Below are 21,467 nucleotides of genomic sequence, written 5' to 3' on the forward strand. Positions count from 1 at the left end.
AACAGGGTCGCAAGAAGCGTGTGGAAAAACCAAGGCGCAAAATAACTGCCCATGAACTGAGAAAAGTCAAGCGTGCAGCTGCCAAGATGCCACTTGCCACCAGTTTGGCCATATTTCAGAGCTGCAACATCACTGGAGTGCCCAAAAGCACAAGGTGTGCAATACTCAGAGACATGGCCAAGGTAAGAAAGGCTGAAAGACGACCACCACTGAACAAGACACACAAGCTGAAACGTCAAGACTGGGCCAAGAAATATCTCAAGACTGGTTTTTCTAAGGTTTTATGGACTGATGAAATGAGAGTGAGTCTTGATGGGCCAGATGGATGGGCCCGTGGCTGGATTGGTAAAGGGCAGAGAGCTCCAGTCCCACTCAGACGCCAGCAAGGTGGAGGTGGAGTACTGGTTTGGGCTGGTATCATCAAAGATGAGCTTGTGGGGCCTTTTCGGGTCGAGGATGGAGTCAAGCTCAACTCCCAGTACTACTGCCAGTTTCTGGAAGACACCTTCTTCAAGCAGTGGTACAGGAAGAAGTCTGCATCCTTCAAGAAAAACATGATTTTCATGCAGGACAATGCTCCATCACACGCGTCCAAGTACTCCACAGCGTGGCTGGCAAGAAAGGGTATAAAAGAAGAAAAACTAATGACATGGCCACCTTGTTCACCTGATCTGAACCCCATTGAGAACCTGTGGTCCATCATCAAATGTGAGATTTACAAGGAGGGAAAACAGTATACCTCTCTGAACAGTGTCTGGGAGGCTGTGGTTGCTGCTGCACGCAATGTTGATGGTGAACAGATCAAAACACTGACAGAATCCATGGATGGCAGGCTTTTGAGTGTCCTTGCAAAGAAAGGTGGCTATATTGGTCGCTGATTTGTTTTTGTTTTGTTTTTGAATGTCAGAAATGTATATTTGTGAATGTGGAGATGTTAGATTGGTTTCACTGGTAAAAATAAATAATTGAAATGGGTATATATTTGTTTTTTGTTAAGTTGCCTAATAATTCTGCACAGTAATAGTCACCTGCACACACAGATATCCCCCTAAAATAGCTAAAACTAAAAACAAACTAAAAACTACTTCCACAAACATTCAGCTTTGATATTAATGAGTTTTTTGGGTTCATTGAGAACATGGTTGTTGTTCAATAATAAAATTATTCCTCAAAAATACAACTTGCCTAATAATTCTGCACTCCCTGTATGTGAGCAATGGAGATTTGGTTAACTTGAATGGTGGGAATGCTGCTCCCCAACTTATAGACTTCTCTATAAGGTAGCGAGAACTAAAATCCACACATACACGCACCTACCATTGTCCAACATCAGTAGCAACACACTTATCATTTCAGTAGCAAGACACCCTTGCAGAAAACAATAAAAAGTGGGAAATCTTGCTGCATGCTTTAAATGTTAAAAAGTACTACCACCTGGTGGAAAAATATAGAAAAAAAATTCAAAGTAAATAGTACAAGAGCAAAATATTCCTTGATGTTAAGATAAATGTGGGAGCAAATGTTGGTTATTGGCCAGCTTAGCTACTTCAAGCTAATCCAAGGAAGTGAGATGGTGCATTGGTTAGCAATGTTGCCTGAGTTCAATGCCACCATCTGTGTGGAGTTTGCATTTTCTCCCTATGCTTGTGTGTGTTCTCTCCAGGTACTCCAGCTTACTCCCACAGTCTAAAGACGTGATTGTAATTCTAAGTTGCCATAGTTGTGAATGGTTATGTTTCTATGTGTTAGCCCTACGTCAGATTGGTGACCTATCCAGGGAGAAGCTCACCCCTCGCCCTATAGGATAGGCTCCAGCAACCTGCAAACCTGATAAGAGAATGGATGGATAGGTGATAATTATTCATTCATCCATCCATTCTATTCGGTCGATTCCACATTCTTTATTTAGTTATATGATAATTATTAACATAATCGTTCTGTTTTCCTTTAAGAGTAAATAAAGCAGGAATTATGTAGGTTAGTGAATTCATAGTAAACCATCTTCTGTTTGTAGAAACTGTGCAGGATCTTTATTTTACAGTAGAGGTTATTCCAGTAAACAAATTCTTTGCACTTCCTTTTTTGGTTGGTACTGTTCAAAGGCAGAGAAAGCAACTTTATTGCTCTGTTGAAAAAAGGAAAAGATGAACTTTAAACTCTCCTTGTCAGCTGACTAGAGATAAAACTATCATGTGGGACAACGGATCAACAGGGTCAGAAACTCTTGAAGAACAAAGGCCAAGAACAAAACATGCCTTGATTTCATGAAGGGATCTGAGAAATGTAGAAGGCACAGACATTTATAAGCATTTCCAAGTGGCTTTTCTGGTTCTGCAACAGAGAAAGTTTTAGAGCAGAAAGGCATTATAAGCTGGTAAGACTAGGTTGAGTTCAGGAATGTTGGCACATAACAGGGTGGTGCAAGGAGGGAGAAAGAGGGAGGGACACAAACAGAGGAGGGACAAAGAACAGGAGAGAGTCATAAATGTAATAATTACACTGTAGTCATAAATAAGCGTCAAGCACTCTTTCCACAGGTTACCCATGTAGTTAACAACATTATTGCTGTACGGATAGGAGCAAGAGAGGGCTGAGGATTCCCTTTTCTGATCTTAAAATTGTTTTCAACTGTATTCTTTTTTTTTCTTTTCATTTTTCACGTGAATTTCTGATTCCAAGTGATGGATTTATTCCTGGATTCTGGCTAACTATGGCAAATTTCTTTCCACTCATTTCCTCAACACCAAACAACATTTTCCAGTCTTAGTTTTTCACGAAAATTGAGCAATAGATTTCACTATGTCTGTAGCTACCCTGTTCAGGGGTAAGTGGGGACAGAAACCAAAAGACGTCACAGAAAAGCAACCAGTTGTGGTTCAACCAAGCCAAGAGGAACATGATGATGATGACTCCAGCACTGGATTTAGTAGAGAACCTATTCGCAGAAACTCCCGCTTTTACCGGTCAATGAGGAAGAAGAGACTGATCTCATCTGAGCAATCTGAAAGTAAGACAAGAAGACTAGTACAGAATTTGGCTGTGACCACAATTTAACAATGAATTTGCAGTTAATTTGAAGTTAATTTTAGCTGGGCTAAAATCTTTTTTTTTACTTAGATGCTAGATGTATAGTTAACTTTAAATTAATCATTTATATATAACTGTGCTTAAGCTAGGTTATGAATTCATTTCTCACACGTTGTTATCAAAGGCATTGTGTTAGGGACTGCTGTAGTTAATGGTGCAGTTGTTATTGAAAGTAGAACAAAGGCAGTTTCTATCCTTCAGTAGAAATCTACATGAATACAACCTGAGAAACTGGTTCTGTTTGAACCGCGTACAGCGGTGAATAATGTATTTCCCACGGGTAAATGGACTGGCGTTCAACCTATGACCTCATCAAAGCAAGAACAACCTTGAGTTTAAATGTTAAAATGAACCTACCTGGATAACAATATACTTAATGTCTTGCTATATATATATATAACCCCAATATATAACCCCAATTTTGAACAAACAAACAAACAAGCATGCTGTTTAAATGCTATGTAAATAAGACTGGGATTTGTCTCTGCCTGATTTCCCCAATGACTTTCATGTCTGCTTCAATGAGCCCCTCTAGGACTACACTCACTTCAACACCAGGTGAACTACGACTCAGCTTGACCTCAGCAGAAGTGGCCCACATGAAGTTGCAGGCCCTGACAGTATACTAGAATGGACACAGAGATTGTGCCAGTCAGCTGTCAGATAATGGGATCTCATCAGTGTTTCATACAGCCTGCAAACCTTGAGAATAAGGACTTGTATATATGTCTCCTATTCTTGGACCACTTATGCCCTCAGTACAATAATTCAACAAACTCAGCAGCAAAAACTTGCAAAACCTGACCTGAGCTTCTCCCTCTTCAGTTGGTTCCTGGACTTCTTAATCACTAGATCCCCCTAGGTTGTGTATGAGACCTCTCATACACTGCTCGGTAGAATATCAAAGCTCTCACATTGTGACGTTTGTAGATGACACAACAGTGGTGAGATGGAGAACCAACAGTGATGCGTCTGACTACAGGCAAGAATTACAAAACAACCAGCAAGCTGGTGCTCTAGAAAACCAAGGAGATGATTGTGGATTTCAGGAAGTGTAGAATCCCCCCCGTCACACTCCTATACATCAAGGGAGTAGCTGTTGAAGAGGACTCCAGCTGTAAGGATCTCAGTGTACATCTTTAAGAGGACCTTTTCTGGAGTCACAAGACATCCTTCCTTGTTCAGAAGACGTACCACCGTCACTACTTTCTTAGAAAGTTCAGGTTCACTGTATTTTGGGGCTAAGTATTGACCACAACAGGAAAAGACTCAGCTGTGTTTTAGAAGAAAGGTCACACTGTCAAAAGAAAAGAAGCCAAGTAAGTCCACTGTGACCAACCATTATTGAACACAAGGGGTGGATTATGACACCAGCTATTAGTCAGCTATACTCCTACTTCTACTACACCTTGCTCCAAGTCACCATCAGTAATTCACATGATTGTGTGTTGGAGTAATGTCATACAGAGGTTTTACACCTTGGTCCCTTACAGTCAAAATTATTTTTTCCCCACATCTCAGCTCATGTGACAGCCAAGATGGTTACTAGTGGCTTGTGACTACAATGACCAGAATGAATGAAAACCTACGCAGGGATCTTTTTAAAATCCTAATATCTATCTATATCTATATATAGATATATCTATATCTATATATATATCTATCTATATATCTATCTCTCTCTCTCTCTCTCTCTCTACATATATATATATATATATATATATATATATATATGTAGAGAGAGAGAGAGAGAGAGAGAGAGAGAGAGAGAGAGAGAGAGAGAGAGAGAGACGGAGCAATACTGGAAGAGCATATGTGAGAAGGACGCAACCCATAACGGCAATGCTCAGTGGCTAGTGGATCTGAGGGCAGACCATAGCAACCTCCCTGAACAGGGTCCAGTAACAATCACGGTGGGAGACATCCAAGCAAGGGTCTCTAGTATGAAGAGTTGGACAGCACCAGGCCCTGACATGGTTCACGCCTACTGGCTGAAGAAGCTGACTGCACTCCACGAGCGTCTGGCAGCACAAATGAACCAGCTGCTAGTTGACGAGAGACACCCGGAATGGCTAACCGAAGGTCGGACGGTCCTGATCCTCAAGGACCCCAAGAAGGGACCAGTCCCATCCAACTACCGACCAATAACCTGCCTCAATACTACATGGAAGCTCCTGTCAGGCATCATATCGGCTAAGATGAACAGGCACATGGGTCAATACATGAGCGGAGCACAGAAAGGGATTGGCAAGAATACCAGAGGCACAAAACACCAGCTACTGGTAGACAGAACAGTCAGCCGAGACTCCTGTACATGGATGACATCAAGCTGTATGCCAAGAGTGAACGAGACATCGATTCACTGATCCACACTACCAGGATATACAGCAATGACATCGGGATGTCATTCGGACTGGAGAAGTGTAGTCGGATGGTAACAAAGAGAGGGAAGGTAGTCAGAACTGAGGGGATCGAACTACCAGAAGGCAACATTGCAGACATAGAGGACAGTTACAAGTACCTGGGGATCCCGCAGGCGAATGGGAACCATGAAGAGGGCGCTAGGAAAGCTGCAACCACCAAGTACCTGCAGAGGGTCAGGCAAGTCCTGAGGAGTCAGCTGAACGGTGAGAACAAGATCCGGGCTATCAACACCTACGTCCTGCCCGTGATCAGGTACCCTGCTGGTATAATAAGTTGGCCAAAGGAGGAGATAGAAGCCACTGACATCAAGACAAGAAAGCTCCTTACCATGCATGGAGGGTTTCACCCTAAGTCCAGCACCCTGAGGCTGTACACTAAGCGGAAGGAAGGGGGCCGGGGACTGGTGAGTGTCAGCACCACAGTCCAGGATGAGACAACGAACATCCAAGAATACATTGGGAAGATGGCCCCAACTGACCGAGTGCTCAGTGAATACCTCAGGCAGCAGAAACCCAAGAAAGAGGAGGGAGACGAGGAACCATCATGGAAGGACAGGGCCCTGCACGGTATGTACCACCGGCAGATAGAGGAGGTGGCTGATATCCAGAAATCCTACCAGTGGCTGGACAAAGCTGGACTGAAAGACAGCACAGAGGCACTAATCATGGCAGCACAAGAACAAGCTCTGAGTACAAGATCCATAGAGGCTGGGGTCTATCACACCAGGCAAGACCCCAGGTGCAGGCTGTGTAAAGATGCCCCAGAGACAATCCAGCACATAACAGCAGGGTCCAAGATGCTAGCAGGCAGGGCATACATGGAACGCCATAACCAAGTGGCCGGCATAGTATACAGAAACATCTGTGCCGAATATGGCCTGGAAGTGCCGAGGTCAAAATGGGAGACGCCCCCAAGGGTGGTGGAGAATGACCGAGCTAAGATCCTAACCAACCGGACATAGTGGTGGTAGACAAACAGAAGAAGACGGCCGTAGTGATCGATGTAGCGGTTCCAAATGACAGCAACATCAGAAAGAAGGAACATGAGAAGCTGGAGAAATACCAAGGGCTCAGAGAAGAGCTCGAGAGGATGTGGAGGGTGAAGGTAACAGTGGTCCCCGTGGTAATCGGAGCACTAGGTGTGGTGACTCCCAAGCTAGGCGAGTGGCTCCAGCAGATCCCGGGAACAACATCGGAGATCTCTGTCCAGAAGAGCGCAGTCCTGGGAACAGCTAAGATACTGCGCAGGACCCTCAAGCTCCCAGGCCTCTGGTAGAGGACCCAAGCTTGAAGGATAAACCGCCCGCAGGGGTGACCTGGGTACCAGTTATTTAACCTAAAAACAATTACAGACCTAGATAATGGAATTTTAATATAAACCTTCAAAACATGTCTAAAAGCACTCTTACCTTAAGCTATGTTTCTTTCCTCTTGCAATTTTTATAGCAAATCTCTGATGTTCAAGTGGAATGGCCTTTAATCCATCCATTCTCTTCCACTTATCCTTATCAGGGTTGCGGGGGGACTGGAATCTAACACAGGGCTGAAATGTTATAAAGCCAGAAGAAAAAATGGAGATTGATTCATTCAGTCTTCATCCAACTACTGGTCCCAGTGAGATTTCCTGAATCCTTGTTGTTGAATTACACTTAGTCTAGCCCCTCACCAATTTGTCTTTGGAGGGCCTATCAGGCACAAATTGCCTCTGAAGACATAGGTCCTAGGATCACTTTGGCACCTAAATCACTTTAACATAATAAGACAGTTACTCATAGTGGAGGGATGTTTACATTCAAGTGATAAAGTACTTTAGTGATAACTGAATAGCAGAGTTACAGGTCAACAAAGAGGGCTTAGTATTCTTTTCATTTCCTATTACCAGTAGACACCTTTTACTCTGACAAAATACTTTACCTCAAAATGTAAATGTTTATCTCATGGCTGCTGGCAGTGACCTGTGTCTGTACAGAGTAATTAACTTTTTAAGGTGCTCTGAGTGTTTGAAAGCCTAGAAAAGCAATGACAATCTAACACTTCAGCCAGTTTAATTACAAAAATTCATAAAAAAAAACCCCAAACTACTTCACATAGGAAACAGGTGTGAGTGAAAGAGAAAGACAGAAAAACAGATAGATTTTTTGTAACCCACAGCTTCTTCCCCACAGCTGTCAGACTCCTGAACTCTGCCTCCTGACATCTGACCCACGTTAAACTCATGGACTGAACATACACACACCCACAATGGACAACTGTACCCTCAAACACACAATAATAACATGGACTGAACCACCACTCACAACCACTAGCACTTTATATAGCCTCTGTAGAAACTATCTACACCCTCACTTATCTTAACTGCACTACTGTATAGCTCTGTGTAAATAATCATTCTGTACATTCGATAATCTTTAACCCTACAACTGTTTACAACTTGCATAGTTCCCATTTCTGTATAGCTGTATATCTCAGATTCTGTAAAATTATTTATTTCATATTCTGTATAGTTTTTCATATTTATATCCTGTTCATATCCTGTACATAGCTTGTACTCACTACAGCCTGTACATACTTATAGTTATAGAATATTCACAACATACTTCATACCGTGTACATTATAACATACCATAATAGACCCATTTCTGTAATATACTCACATATCTATATTATTGCTAATATTTATTGTAATATATCTATATCACTAAAGCACTTCTGGATGGATGCAAACTGCATTTCGTTGCCCTGTACCTGTGCATGTGCAATGACAATAAAGTTGAATTCTATTCTATTCTATTCACTAGAAATAAGTGATTAAAATGTAGCCATTTTAACTACTGTGTAATTTTCAAATTCCTCCCTACTATATCTATAAATACACTCTCTACCTTTCTAACTTTCCAGATTCCACCAGGCTTACTTTGGACCACAGTCCATCCAGTAGTGCAGGATCTTCCTCCTCTCATTCTCCCTTACCCCACAAGTCACCTTTGTTGCCAGGGGCTAGACGGTGAGTCTGCATGCCTTCACTGCCCAACCCTGTAACCAAACACACCCAGAAAACAAACAATCACATAACAATGCTTGCTTGAACATGGTACACTGCTTTATAATTAACACCTGGCACTCTTAGTGGCTTATCATATCTGTGATAAGCACACAAGTCTCTGTGAAAGTTAAGTCTTTGTTCTTCTCGTGGTTCTAGGTCGTTAACCAAGAGTTTTCTGTTTTGACTTTTGAATCGTGTTAATTCATTATTGTTTTGATTGAAGAAGTGGGATTTGTTTCTAGATTCTATTAATTATCTTTGCACTTATGAGTTTTCCTATCTCTGTTTGTTTCCAATTGTATTATTTTATATAACTGATATAGTCATAAATTACTTTAGGTTTGTTAGTTCCCTTCTGGTCTCTTAGTTTCATCTCTGTGTTTTGCCTTTATTATCTCCCATGTTCAGCCGCTCTTGTCTTGTGTCTGTTTACTCTTTTGTGTGTGTCAAGCTCAGGTGTCTTAGTCTTGGTATTAGTTCCTGTTTTATTTTGATAGTTCCTTGCCTCATGTGCTTTATGTTCAGTTTTACTTTTCCCAATTTCTTTACCCTGATTACCTTCAGCTCTGCTCCCTGGTATTTCCCCATCTCCCTAATTAGTGTCCTGTGTATATATTCTCTCTGTTTCCCTCTGTCCTTTGTCAGAGCACTTGCCCTTTTTTTGTCTTCAAGTTCCTTAGTGCTTGTTTTTTAGTGGTCTTTCCCAGTGTAGGTTTTCTGTTGACAGAAGAGTTAAAAAATAAGAGACAAAAATACCCATTAAGTCAAGCAAATTTATAATATTTGAAATTACTAATAAGAACAAAGGATTCATGTGGTGAAAGGTGTAAGATAATCTGATTAAGTATGTCTAAAGTGGTGCATTTTAAGAAAGGATTTGAAAATGCAAAGATGTTAAACTGACTGGATCTTATATACCCCTTTTCTAATGAGCTCTGAGCTCTACCTGAGCACTCATTGTGCTTTATACAACTTGCCTCATTCATCCATTCATATAGAGAGCAACTTGGGATTAGTATCTTGCCTAGTGATATTTGCCATGCTGGAGCATCCAGGGGTCAAATCACCAACCTTCTGATTAGTAGATTACCTGCCAGATATGCTGGCTTGACCTAAAAAGTCACATTTGACTTTTTAGTCACATTTGACATTTGACAACCATACATATGACAGTAAAAAGGCCTGAATTGTAACTTGCCTCTAAAGGGTCACCCTCGCTGCCCCACAGCGCCGCGCTAAATCATCAGAGGGGTCATGCAGGGGCAAGAGGGCATCCTTTTTCATCGGCTACCTCTGTCCAACCCACCTGAGGGTTGCTGACGTGTACCATTGACTCTGGCTTCCAAGGAATCATCTCCTCAGCCATTGGCAAGCTCTAGCTAAACCATGGGATTAGTCACGTTTACAAAACATTGTTTGAGGCTGGACCAGCCAAAATACCAGACAAGTAGATGTGGCAAAAGTAAAGGTACTGTTAAAAAATACTTTGGTAAAAATTGAAGTTCTGATTCAATTTCTTTACTTAAGTAAAACTGAAAAAAAAAGTTTCTGAAATGTACTCAAAGTAAGAAAATAAAAAAATAGCTCTTCAGAGGACATTTTAACCAGCTATTTTTATGCAAAGCTAACTGAACATTGCAATATATTAATATAATAAACTATATGTACATGGGAATACAAACTTTGTTTCCGTGTAAATTTTATTTCTAATAAATGCACTCAGCTTGAATCAGATATATAGCAGAGGAAAAGAAGGAGAATCTTTAAAAAACAGCTTTATTTTCTGTCTAACACATTGTAGATGGTGACTTTGCCTCCACACCTAAACAGAAACATGAGTACATTCCGGGGTTAAACTGGGATTCAGCAGGTGGGAGAATCCTAAAATCAGTTGTAGCAGCTCAGGGTGGGGAAAAAATCACAACTCACAATAATTTCTTTTGTGGGCTCCATCGGATTTTCAGTGTATTGGCTGTGATCAGCTGACCATTCAGCAAGATGTGAGCACATTTATGAGCAGTCTTCACTAATTTCCCTCCCCTACATTGACAGCATACTGTTTATACTGTATTAATAGTAGGTGGTATAACTTTGGTATGAAGGTGAAACTCAGTGAATGAATCTTAGCATCATCAGCTTAAACTTAATTCTCTATTTTAATAATTCTTGATGCATTTTTTTTGGTTTGTTATTTTGCTTTGATTCTTTGTAAGGCGCTTGGAAAGTAAAGGACTTCTTTAAATTTCTTGAAGACGTTTCACCTCTCATCCAACAAGCTTCTTTAGTTCCAAAACTAAAGTGTCCCAGTCCCATCTGTACTCTCCTTAGATTACCATAACCTGGATGACTGAGAACCTACACAGATACTCTGATTCTTTGTTTAACGCACAGCTCTGTAACACTTAGTTGTCACCATGTAAACGTGAGCATTTCACCTACATTTGTGACTAAAAATGGACCTGCAATATAAACATGTATAAGACGAACGTGAATAAAAAGTAAAATAATCTAAGGAGCTTGAAAAGAAAGCAACTGGTCCTTTTGAAGTTTCTTCACAAAACTTAAAGAAATGACATGACATGTCATTTACATCATGGAGCCTTGCTCTTAAAAAACTGACAGAGATGTAACACTGTCTGTGAAGCTGGATTTAAGAAATAAGTGCTTAAAGTTAAAGTTTTAAAAACATGTTTAGTGCCATCTTCTGTCAATAAGTGATGTCATGTGCTTGGTTGGTTGGCTAATAGACTTAAATTAATTTATGCTAGCTAGTTAAGGAGAAAATTGATAACTCAGAAGAAAATAAGGACACTAACAAAGATTTTTATGATAAGAAAACAAGTGTCCACTTTCACTTTACTGGCTGTTGAAGACACTCTCTGTATTTTGCTGTGGTTTCTGACGCACAACAAATAAGTCAAACTTCCTTTGTTGCCTAGTCTTAGACTTCTCATGCTGTGCTAAACGAGCCTTCTCCATGAATTCAAACACCTTTTTAAGAGTATTCTCATCTTTCTAGATGAGAATCCGAGACATAGAAAGTCTCGGATCTGCTCTTCTTTAGCACTTCTCTGGTAAAATTTGTTTGTCTCACCTGTTCATTGAGCAGCTTGTGCTGTGCCTTCCGGAGGATTTTTGTTGCTTGGAAGTCCTTAACTGAAGAGCTCATTTGCAGACTTTTAGAAGTAATCCTGTTTTGTCTTCATCTGAGGCTGAATTCTCAGGTGGTTCCTGCAATTAGCCATCTTATGTGCCAGCTTTAGGCAGTCCTTGCCAAAGTGGGTTAAAATTGTATGTAGTTCACATACATGGGTCAGTACTGCAGACAGAAACATGGGTGTGCCATGGATTTCCCAATCTCACCCATTGTGGCCAACTTGTACATGGAAGAAGTGGAAAAAGAGGGCTTTGTTATCTTACCCTGGAACACCACCAAGTCATTGGTTCAGGTATGTAATGGCACCTGGGTGAAAATCAAATCTCAGGACCTACCACAATTCACTGATCACATTAACTCAGTGGACCAACACATAAAATTCACCAGGGAGAATATGAAAAGTGCCAGGTTACCCTTCTTAGACTGTGAGATTTCCATCTGTAATGGGGGACATTTAAAAGTTGATGTGTACCATAAACCTACACATACGGATTAGTATTTAACGTTCGACTCTCATCATCCACTGGAGCATGCACACCATCCCCACAGACACAGTGGCCAGGGAAGCAGAAGAACGTCACATCAGGAAGGCCCTGAGAATATGTGGTTATCCCAGCTGGACTTTTGTTGAAGCTGGGAAGGCGCATAAAGAAAGCTCCAGTCGATCCAGGGGAGAAGGACAACCACTGCCTAAGCGGAAAAAAACCCCTGGTGATGCCATATGTGTCAGGAGTATCAGAACAGTTGAGATGCATTTATCCCTCTGTGGCGTTTAAACCCCAAAACACGCTGCACCAAGAATTGGTCCACCCCAAGGATCGGGTCCCCCAACACAAACAGAGTAATATAGCGTACGCTGTTAAGTGCCATGATTTATGTATCGGGGAAACCAAGCAACCTTCGGATGGCACAACACAGAAGAGCTACCTACCAACTCTGCAGTCTATTTGCACCTACAGGCCAGCGGGCAGTCTTTCAATGATGAGGATGTACAAATCCTGGACAGGGAGGAATGCTGGTTTGAGCGTCGAGTCAAGGAGGCCATTTACGGGAAAAAGGAAAGACCATCTCTGAATCAAGGAGGTGGCTTAAGGGTACATCTTTCACCATCTTACAATGCTGTGATTGCAGCCATTTCCCAACCCTCTGTGAATGGTAGTCATGGCCATTGATCAGTGGTCTTTGATCAGTAGTTGTTGATCAATGGTCATGATAATTTGCATATTAATGATCAAGGAACTGATCTCATTCAGTGGTCCTAGTTTCAGTCATTGGGCACTTCTCATCTTTCAACATTGTCAGAATATGTCTTTTTCCCCTTTTCAATTCAGTTGTTTTAAGTAAACTGTGAAACTTTATTTGTTATTTTTTACTGTAGATGAAGTGCAAAGGGGTGTAACTATTGCAGTGTGTACTTTGCATTAGATGGAGGAGTTGTACAGGGAGGCATAGGCAGGAATGATTTCCTGTGTCATTCAGTGGTGCATTTGGGTAATCTCAGTCTCACACTGAACTCCTTTGACTGGTCAGCACGTAATGGAGTGGTTGGTCCAGCATTGTACTTATCTTGGACATCATCTGCCTCTCCAACAGCACCTTAAGGGAGTCCATCTCCATCCCCACAACATTACCAGCCTTGCGGATCAGTTTATTGAGTCTCTTCGCATCTGCGACCCTTAACCTGGTGTCCCAGTGTGGAACAGCATAGAGGACAGCACTGGCCACAACAGACTAATAGAAAATCCTGAGCATTGTCCAACGTCAAAGATGTCTCAGCCGCCTTAGAAAATAGACAGAACTCTGTCCCTTCCTGTACAGTGCAGTGGTATTTTTTTTTTTAACCCAGTCCAGTTTATTATCTATGTGTACTCCGAGGTATTTATGGTCCTCTACAATATCGACCCCCTGGATTGAAACAGGGGTCACAGGTTTCCTGGTCCTCCTAAAGTCCACGATCAGTTCTTTGGTCTTTGTCACGTTGAGCTACAGATGATTCTGCTCACACCACGTTACAAAGGAGCCAACCACAGCCCGGTACTCTGTCTCATCACCCTCTCTGATGCATTCAGTCACTGCAGAGTCATCAGAAAACGTCTGAAAATGGCAGGTCTCTGTGCAGTGGCTGAAGTATGTGGTGTAGCGGGTGAAGAGGAAAGGGGAGAGCAGCAGTATATTAATCTAAAGAAGGGCATCAAAAAAGCCAAACACCATTACAAAAAGAAGGTAGAAGAACACTTCTCCAACTCCAACCCCCGACGCATGTGGCAAGGACTCCAGACCATCACAGACTACAGGACCACCAAACCCTCCCCCGCATCCTCTGATGTCTCCTTCCTCAACGAGCTCAACAACTTTTATGCTCGTTTTGAGCGAGGGAACCCCACAACCACAACCAAAGCAGACATGACGCCAGACCACCAACCTCTGACTCTCTCCCCCACCGATGTAGGAGCGGTGCTGAGCAGGATCAATGTCCACAAGGCTGCAGGCCCTGATGGCATCCCCGGGCGTGTTCTCAGAGCGTGTTCTGGGGAGCTTGCAGGAGTGCTCACAGACATATTCAATCTGTCCTTGGCCCACGCTGTGGTACCGGCCTGCTTCAAATCCACCTCCATCGTCCCGATACCCAAAAACTCCAACCCATCTTGCCTCAATGATTACCGCCCAGTAGCACTCACCCCCATCATCACTAAGTGCTTAGAGCGACTGGTCCTAGCACACTTCAAATCCTGTCTCCCCCCCCCCCCGGACCCCCACCAATTCGCATACCGCCAGAACAGGAGCACAGAGGATGCAGTCTCCATCGCAATGCACTCTGTCCTCTCACACCTGGACAACAACAACACCTATGCCAGAATGCTGTTTATAGACTTCAGTTCAGCATTCAATACAATCCACCCCTCACAACTCATCAGGAAACTGACAGACCTGGGCATCAGTTCCCTCATCTGCAAATGGTTACTGGACTTCCTGACCAACCGCCCCCAACATGTCCGGCTGGATAACCACTGCTCATCTACCATCACAATGAACACCGGTGTACCACAAGGCTGTGTGATGAGCCCTTTCCTCTACTCCCTCTTCACCCACGACTGCAGACCTGCTGATGGTTCCAACACCATCATTAAGTTTGCAGATGACACCACGGTGATTGGCCTCATCAGTGACAACGATGAGGCCGCCTACAGGGAAGAGGTGGATCGTCTGGCTGAGTGGTGCGACACAAACAACCTGCTGCTTAACACCGAGAAGACCAAGGAGCTCATCGTGGACTACAGGAGGAATGCTGACCCACATCCACCCATCCACATTAAGGGGACGGCTGTGGAGCGTGTGAGCAGCTTCAAGTTCCTGGGAGTCCACATCTCCGAGGATCTCACCTGGACGACCAACTGCTCCAAGCTGGTCAAGAAGGCTCACCAGCGCCTCTTCTTCTTGAGGACTCTGAGGAAGAACCACCTGTCCTCAGACATCCTGGTGAACTTCTATCGCTGCACCATCGAGAGCATCCTGACCAACTGTATAACAGTCTGGTACGGGAACTGCTCTGCCTCGGACCGGAAGGCGTTGCAGAGGGTCGTGAAAACTGCCCAGCGCATCGCCGGAGCACCACTTCCTGCCATGAAAGACATCTACAGGAAGCGGTGTCTGAAAAGGGCTGGGAAAATCATCAAAGACCCCAGTCACCCATCGCATGGACTCTTCACCCTCCTGCCCTCTGGGAGGCGCCACAGGAGCCTCCGGACTAAGACCACCAGGTACCGGAACAGCTTCTTCCCCACAGCTGTCAGACTCCTGAACTCTGCCTCCTGACATCTGACCCACGTTAAACTCATGGACTGAACATACACACACCCACAACCACCTACACACACACACAATGGACAACTGTACCCTCAAACACACAATAATAACATGGACTGAACCACCACTCACAACCACTAGCACTAGCACCTCTGTAGAAACTATCTACACCCTCACTTATCTTAACTGCACTACTGTATAGCTCTGTGTAAATAATCATTCTGTACATTCGATAATCTTTAATCCTACAACTGTTTACAACTTGCATAGTTCCCATTTCTGTATAGCTGTATATCTCAGATTCTGTAAAGTTATTTATTTCATATTCTGTATAGTTTTTCATATTTATATCCTGTTCATATCCTGTACATAGCTTGTACTCACTACAGCCTGTACATACTTATAGTTATAGAATATTCACAACATACTTCATACCGTGTACATTATAACATACCATAATAGACCCATTTCTGTAATATACTCACATATCTATATTATTGCTAATATATATTGTAATATATCTATATCACTAAAGCACTTCTGGATGGATGCAAACTGCATTTCGTTGCCCTGTACCTGTGCATGTGCAATGACAATAAAGTTGAATTCTATTCTAATTCTATTCTATATTAATGACTAACCTCGTATTGTGGATGGATTATCTCTGTGGTTCTCCTGACTGACGTTTGGTCCGTTCACAGCATCCTGCCATGCGATTGCATTTGCTCCTAATCATTGGGAACCCTCACATTAACTTTTATCGAGTGGAAAAAAAGTCCTCTGTTCATTAGCGTTCGTCCTCCAGCTTTACTGTTTATGTTATGCTAGCATAGCTTTGTCGCGCTAGCGATCACGTAGCACATCATTATATACCAACTAGCCCAACTTCAGTAACCCTACAAACGTTGCTGCTGTTTACTTTCCTGTCTTCATTTATGTTGGAAGTGATAGTAGAGCTGTATGTTTTAATTTGTTTTATAAATCCCTCATTGTATATTATATTTAGAGGGAAGCTAGCAAGCGAACTCCCTGCTAACTTCTAACTCTGTTAAATGTCATAAATTCCGTTTTCATGGATGCCTGGATGTTAAACTTAATTGTTACACCTGATAGAGCAGAACGTTGATCATTTTATTACAGATGAAAGAATTTAGACAGTTTTTAACTCTCAGTAATGCTGCAGTGTTCGTTTGACTTATGGACCTGCAGCGGAGTTTGGGCCCAGACATGGCTAATGACATCAGACTTACAGACCGGATAGGTCGGGGCTGGTCAAGGATAAGTCTTTCCAGGGTCTTCATGATGTGGGAAGTCAGTGCCACAGGTCTCTAACCATGGGGGGCACTGGGACATGGCGTTTTTGGTACAGAAATAAGGGATGATGACAACACTGGACCCTCTGCGGACTTAGACTCATCACGAACAGTTTATGAAAGACTCCACAAAGCTGGAGGGCACAGGGACTCACCCTGTCTGGTCCAGCAGACTTGCCCGAGTGGAGTCTTCTCATCTGTCTCTGAACCTGGTCATGAGTGAAAGTGACAGGCGGGGGAGGGGTGTCAGGACTTTTACAGGAGGCTATGGTGGAATGTGGAGACAGAGGGAGAGTGGATTGCAGGCTGACTATAGGTCAGGTCAGAGGGGTGAGCATTTACCTCAGTTTTGAAACTGCTAAAAAACACATTCAGCTCATTGGCTTTGTCCTCACTGCCCCAGCTTCTTTGCTGTTGGATGACCTGGATGCAGTGATTGTCGTCATGCTACTCCACACCTCTGTCATGCTATTCTGCTGGAGTTTCCACTCCAGCTTTCTCCAGTAATCGTCCTTAGCCTCTCTCATCTTGCCCTTCAATAATGCCTGAACCATTCTCACCTCGCTAATTAATTAACAATACGTTGACCAAGTTAATCCAAGTCTTTCTCCAAGTTTCTTCACTTACAGTGGGGCAAAAAAGTATTTAGTCAGCCACCGATTGTGCAAGTTCCCCCACCCAAAATGATGACAGAGGTCAGTAATTTGCACCAGAGGTACACTTCAACTGTGAGAGACAGAATGTGAAAAAAAAATCCATGAATCCACATGGTAGGATTTGTAAAGAATTTATTCGTAAATCAGGGTGGAAAATAAGTATTTGGTCAATAACAAAAATACAACTCAATACTTTGTAACATAACCTTTGTTGGCAATAACAGAGGTCAAACGTTTACTATAGGTCTTTACCAGGTTTGCACACACAGTAGCTGGTATTTTGGCCCATTCCTCCATGCAGATCTTCTCGAGAGCAGTGATGTTTTGGGGCTGTCGCCGAGCAACACGGACTTTCAACTCCCGCCACAGATTTTCTATGGGGTTGAGGTCTGGAGACTGGCTAGGCCACTCCAGGACTTTCAAATGCTTCTTACGGAGCCACTCCTTTGTTGCCCGGGCGGTGTGTTTTGGATCATTGTCATGTTGGAAGACCCAGCCTCGTTTCATCTTCAAAGTTCTCACTGATGGAAGGAGGTTTTGGCTCAAAATCTCACGATACATGGCCCCATTCATTCTGTCCTTAACACGGATCAGTCGTCCTGTCCCCTTGGCAGAAAAACAGCCCCATAGCATGATGTTTCCACCCCCATGCTTCACAGTAGGTATGGTGTTCTTGGGATGCAACTCAGTATTCCTCTTCCTCCAAACACGACGAGTTGAGTTTATACCAAAAAGTTCTACTTTGGTTTCATCTGACCACATGACATTCTCCCAATCCTCTGCTGTATCATCCATGTGCTCTCTGGCAAACTTCAGACGGGCCTGGACATGCACTGGCTTCAGCAGCGGAACACGTCTGGCACTGCGGGATTTGATTCCCTGCCGTTGTAGTGTGTTACTGATGGTGACCTTTGTTACTTTGGTCCCAGCTCTCTGCAGGTCATTCACCAGGTCCCCCCGTGTGGTTCTGGGATCTTTGCTCACCGTTCTCATGATCATTTTGACCCCACGGGATGAGATCTTGCGTGGAGCCCCAGATCGAGGGAGATGATCAGTGGTCTTGTATGTCTTCCATTTTCTGATGATTGCTCCCACAGTTGATTTTTTCACACCAAGCTGCTTGCCTATTGTAGATTCACTCTTCCCAGTCTGGTGCAGGTCTACAATACTTTTCCTGGTGTCCTTCGAAAGCTCTTTGGTCTTGGCCATGGCGGAGTTTGGAGTCTGACCGTTTGAGGCTGTGGACAGGTGTCTTTTATACAGATGATGAGTTCAAACAGGTGCCATTCATACAGGTAACGAGTGGGGGACAGAAAAGCTTCTTACGGAAGACGTTACAGGTCTGTGAGAGCCAGAGATTTTCCTTGTTCGAGGTGACCAAATACTTATTTTCCACCCTAATTTACGAATAAATTCTTTACAAATCCTACCATGTGAATTCATGGATTTTTCTTTCACATTCTGTCTCTCACAGTTGAAGTGTACCTCTGGTGCAAATTACTGACCTCTGTCATCATTTTAAGTGGGGGAACTTGCACAATCGGTGGCTGACTAAATACTTTTTTGCCCCACTGTACATCTACATATAAACTAGCAGCTAATTTAAAGATTTCTCATGCACAAAGGCAACATATTTTCCTGTGATAATGTAAAAACCTAATTAAAATATCCAGTAAATATGCACACAAATTTAAGAATTTGCTGTTGTCAGTTAAGCTTTAGGTGATGTGAATGGCTTCTGTATATGTATTTCCAAGGTGTGTTTCTTGTTTTTCTACTGTCAGATGTAGTCCTCAGCTCTCGCGGCAGCCTCATCATTCCAGAGATTTGTTGCCAAGCAATGGTGAGTTCAGTAGCACACATGCTCTGTACAACCAGAATGCTGCGGATAAGAGAAGAGGAGGAGTGGGAGGAAAGAGGACTGTGGAAATATCAGCTGCTTCATACAGCCAGCAAAGAGATTTTACAGCAGAAATGAGCACGGACTGGACTCACAACAGTGACAGTGAAGCCATAGAAGAGCTTTCTGAGCAAACAGCTAAAGCTTGCACTGTGAAGGATACCAGAAGGAAGACCATGAACTCACAACAGCCTAATTCTGAAGGAGACCAGGATATCCACGTGAACCACAGGTCAGATCAAATTACTTTAGAAATAGAGATATAAATATTTTAGAAATAGAGATATAAATTTATAAAAAAAATTAAAAATCATTTGAATTCTGATGAAAGCAAATAATATGACGAGAAATTAGACAAATAAATAAGATAAAAATGCTTGTTGTTTTTTCACAAAATAAAATCACACATTGTAAGAATGTATATTATGAATTATATTATATTATCTTATGAAAAGATTTGAAATTTAGTAGTGATGACACACACACACACACACACCCAGAGAAAGCGAGAGATAAGCGCTCTCTTCACAAAGGTATGTCCTTTTTTTTCTTCGTAGGGTGCTGAGAAATGGAGAATGCTCACAGACAATCTGCCACAGTCTCAAAATCATCAAAAATATTGGTGAGTTTGACAAAGGGTGAGAGTAGTGCATATATTACACCCACCATCAGAGCTATTGCTAGAAAACCCTTTTGTATTTGTTTCTATATTATGGCTAATATAAGCAGTGGTAAGTCACACCATTCATGTAAGCTCTCTAGCACTTTACTAACTCAATAATATGCATGATAAAATCTTCCTGTATGTAGATTCAGATCGCTGACTGGTTAAGCAATTTTGTGCCTCATATAGAGTTTCCTGGATTGATAGACTACTCCACACAGTCTAATTTGGATGATTTTTACAGGGATTAGTAGAAACTTACTCATGATGGCAGCATTTAAGAATATAATAAACAATTCTAAATCTTAAATGAAGAAGAGGAAGCCTGAAAATTGACTAAGAAGTGGAACAATACAGTACACATAGACCATATGTTTCTCCAAAGTCTGTGCATTTATTTTTGCTATGTGTGAGACTGTACTTTCACCCTGCTCTTATGTAATTCAAGTCCAGTTCTACACCCACAAAAGTAATCTGCAGTATATGACTGAGGAAGATTACACAACATGTTCCAATTTCTGCACCAGCAAACTTTCAGCCCACCTGTGAGAAGCACAGTTTAGCTGTGTTGGGGTGTCTGTAGCTCAGGATGTGGAGAGGTTCATCTTATAATTTGAAGGTTGGTAGTTTATATCCCTGGCTGCTCCAGTCTCCAGTCTGCATGCCTAAGTATACTTGGGCAAGATACTTAATCTCAAGGTGGTCTCTGAAGATATGCTCCTCAAGTATAAATGTGTGTGAATGTTAGATAGAAAGCACTTGGGTGTAGGAAAAATAGTGCTTGAATGATTGTTTGGGTTTGGGATTGATTGTGTGTGAATGTGTGAATTTGTAAAGGGCTTTGAATGCTCAAGCAGAATAGAAACAAGCTATATAAGAACCAACCAGTCCAATTATTAATAACAAATTGTAATTATCCAGAGTTTCTATTAATATTTTGTTAGTATATATTTAAGTTTTTCTAAGGAGCTTGAAAAGTAAGTAAATGGACTTCTTTATGTTTTGTGAAGACGTCTCACCTCTAAACGTTTTCTTCAATTCTAAAACTTATCCATGGAATGAACCAGTTTTTCTACTTCTTCGGTTTTGATTTTGACCCAGGTATCACCACATATCATATCAACTCAGTAGATAGAAACATAGTTCACCAGGAAAGATACAGGGAAGACTCAAAAGATAATGCACTGAGGAGCATATAAGCCTTAACACTGTTTAACGAGTTTACCAGAAGCCCCCCCACACAGTCTGGTATCTAGTGTTTCACTCCCATCACCACCAGGAACAACAACTTGTGATGAATCAGAAAAGATGCACAGGAAAAAAGGTCAGACCCCAAGCAGGGAGAAAAACAGAATAACATAATATAACATGACATAACATAACACTGTTGTCACTCATGTAGCAGGATACTCAGACAAAC

The 21,467-nt window shown here is 42.3% G+C and overlaps 1 protein-coding gene across 2 annotated transcripts in view; it reads left to right on the forward strand.

Moving 5' to 3' along the window:
* The first annotated feature begins 2,511 nt into the window (after window positions 1-2,511).
* The window catches only part of ngef (neuronal guanine nucleotide exchange factor), a 45,599-nt gene continuing 26,643 nt past the window's right edge, over window positions 2,512-21,467 (forward strand). For both annotated transcript variants that reach the window (XM_040036474.1, XM_040036475.1), the window contains exons 1-4: window positions 2,512-3,007; window positions 8,409-8,514; window positions 19,268-19,615; window positions 19,941-20,005. In XM_040036474.1, coding sequence (XP_039892408.1) covers window positions 2,800-3,007; window positions 8,409-8,514; window positions 19,268-19,615; window positions 19,941-20,005 — 727 coding nt within the window. In that variant the 5' untranslated portion in view covers window positions 2,512-2,799. The remainder of the gene's footprint in view (window positions 3,008-8,408; window positions 8,515-19,267; window positions 19,616-19,940; window positions 20,006-21,467) is intronic.

This window comes from Simochromis diagramma, unplaced genomic scaffold, assembly GCF_900408965.1.
Source record: "Simochromis diagramma unplaced genomic scaffold, fSimDia1.1 OVJJ01000324.1, whole genome shotgun sequence".
Lineage (NCBI taxonomy): Eukaryota > Metazoa > Chordata > Actinopteri > Cichliformes > Cichlidae > Simochromis > Simochromis diagramma.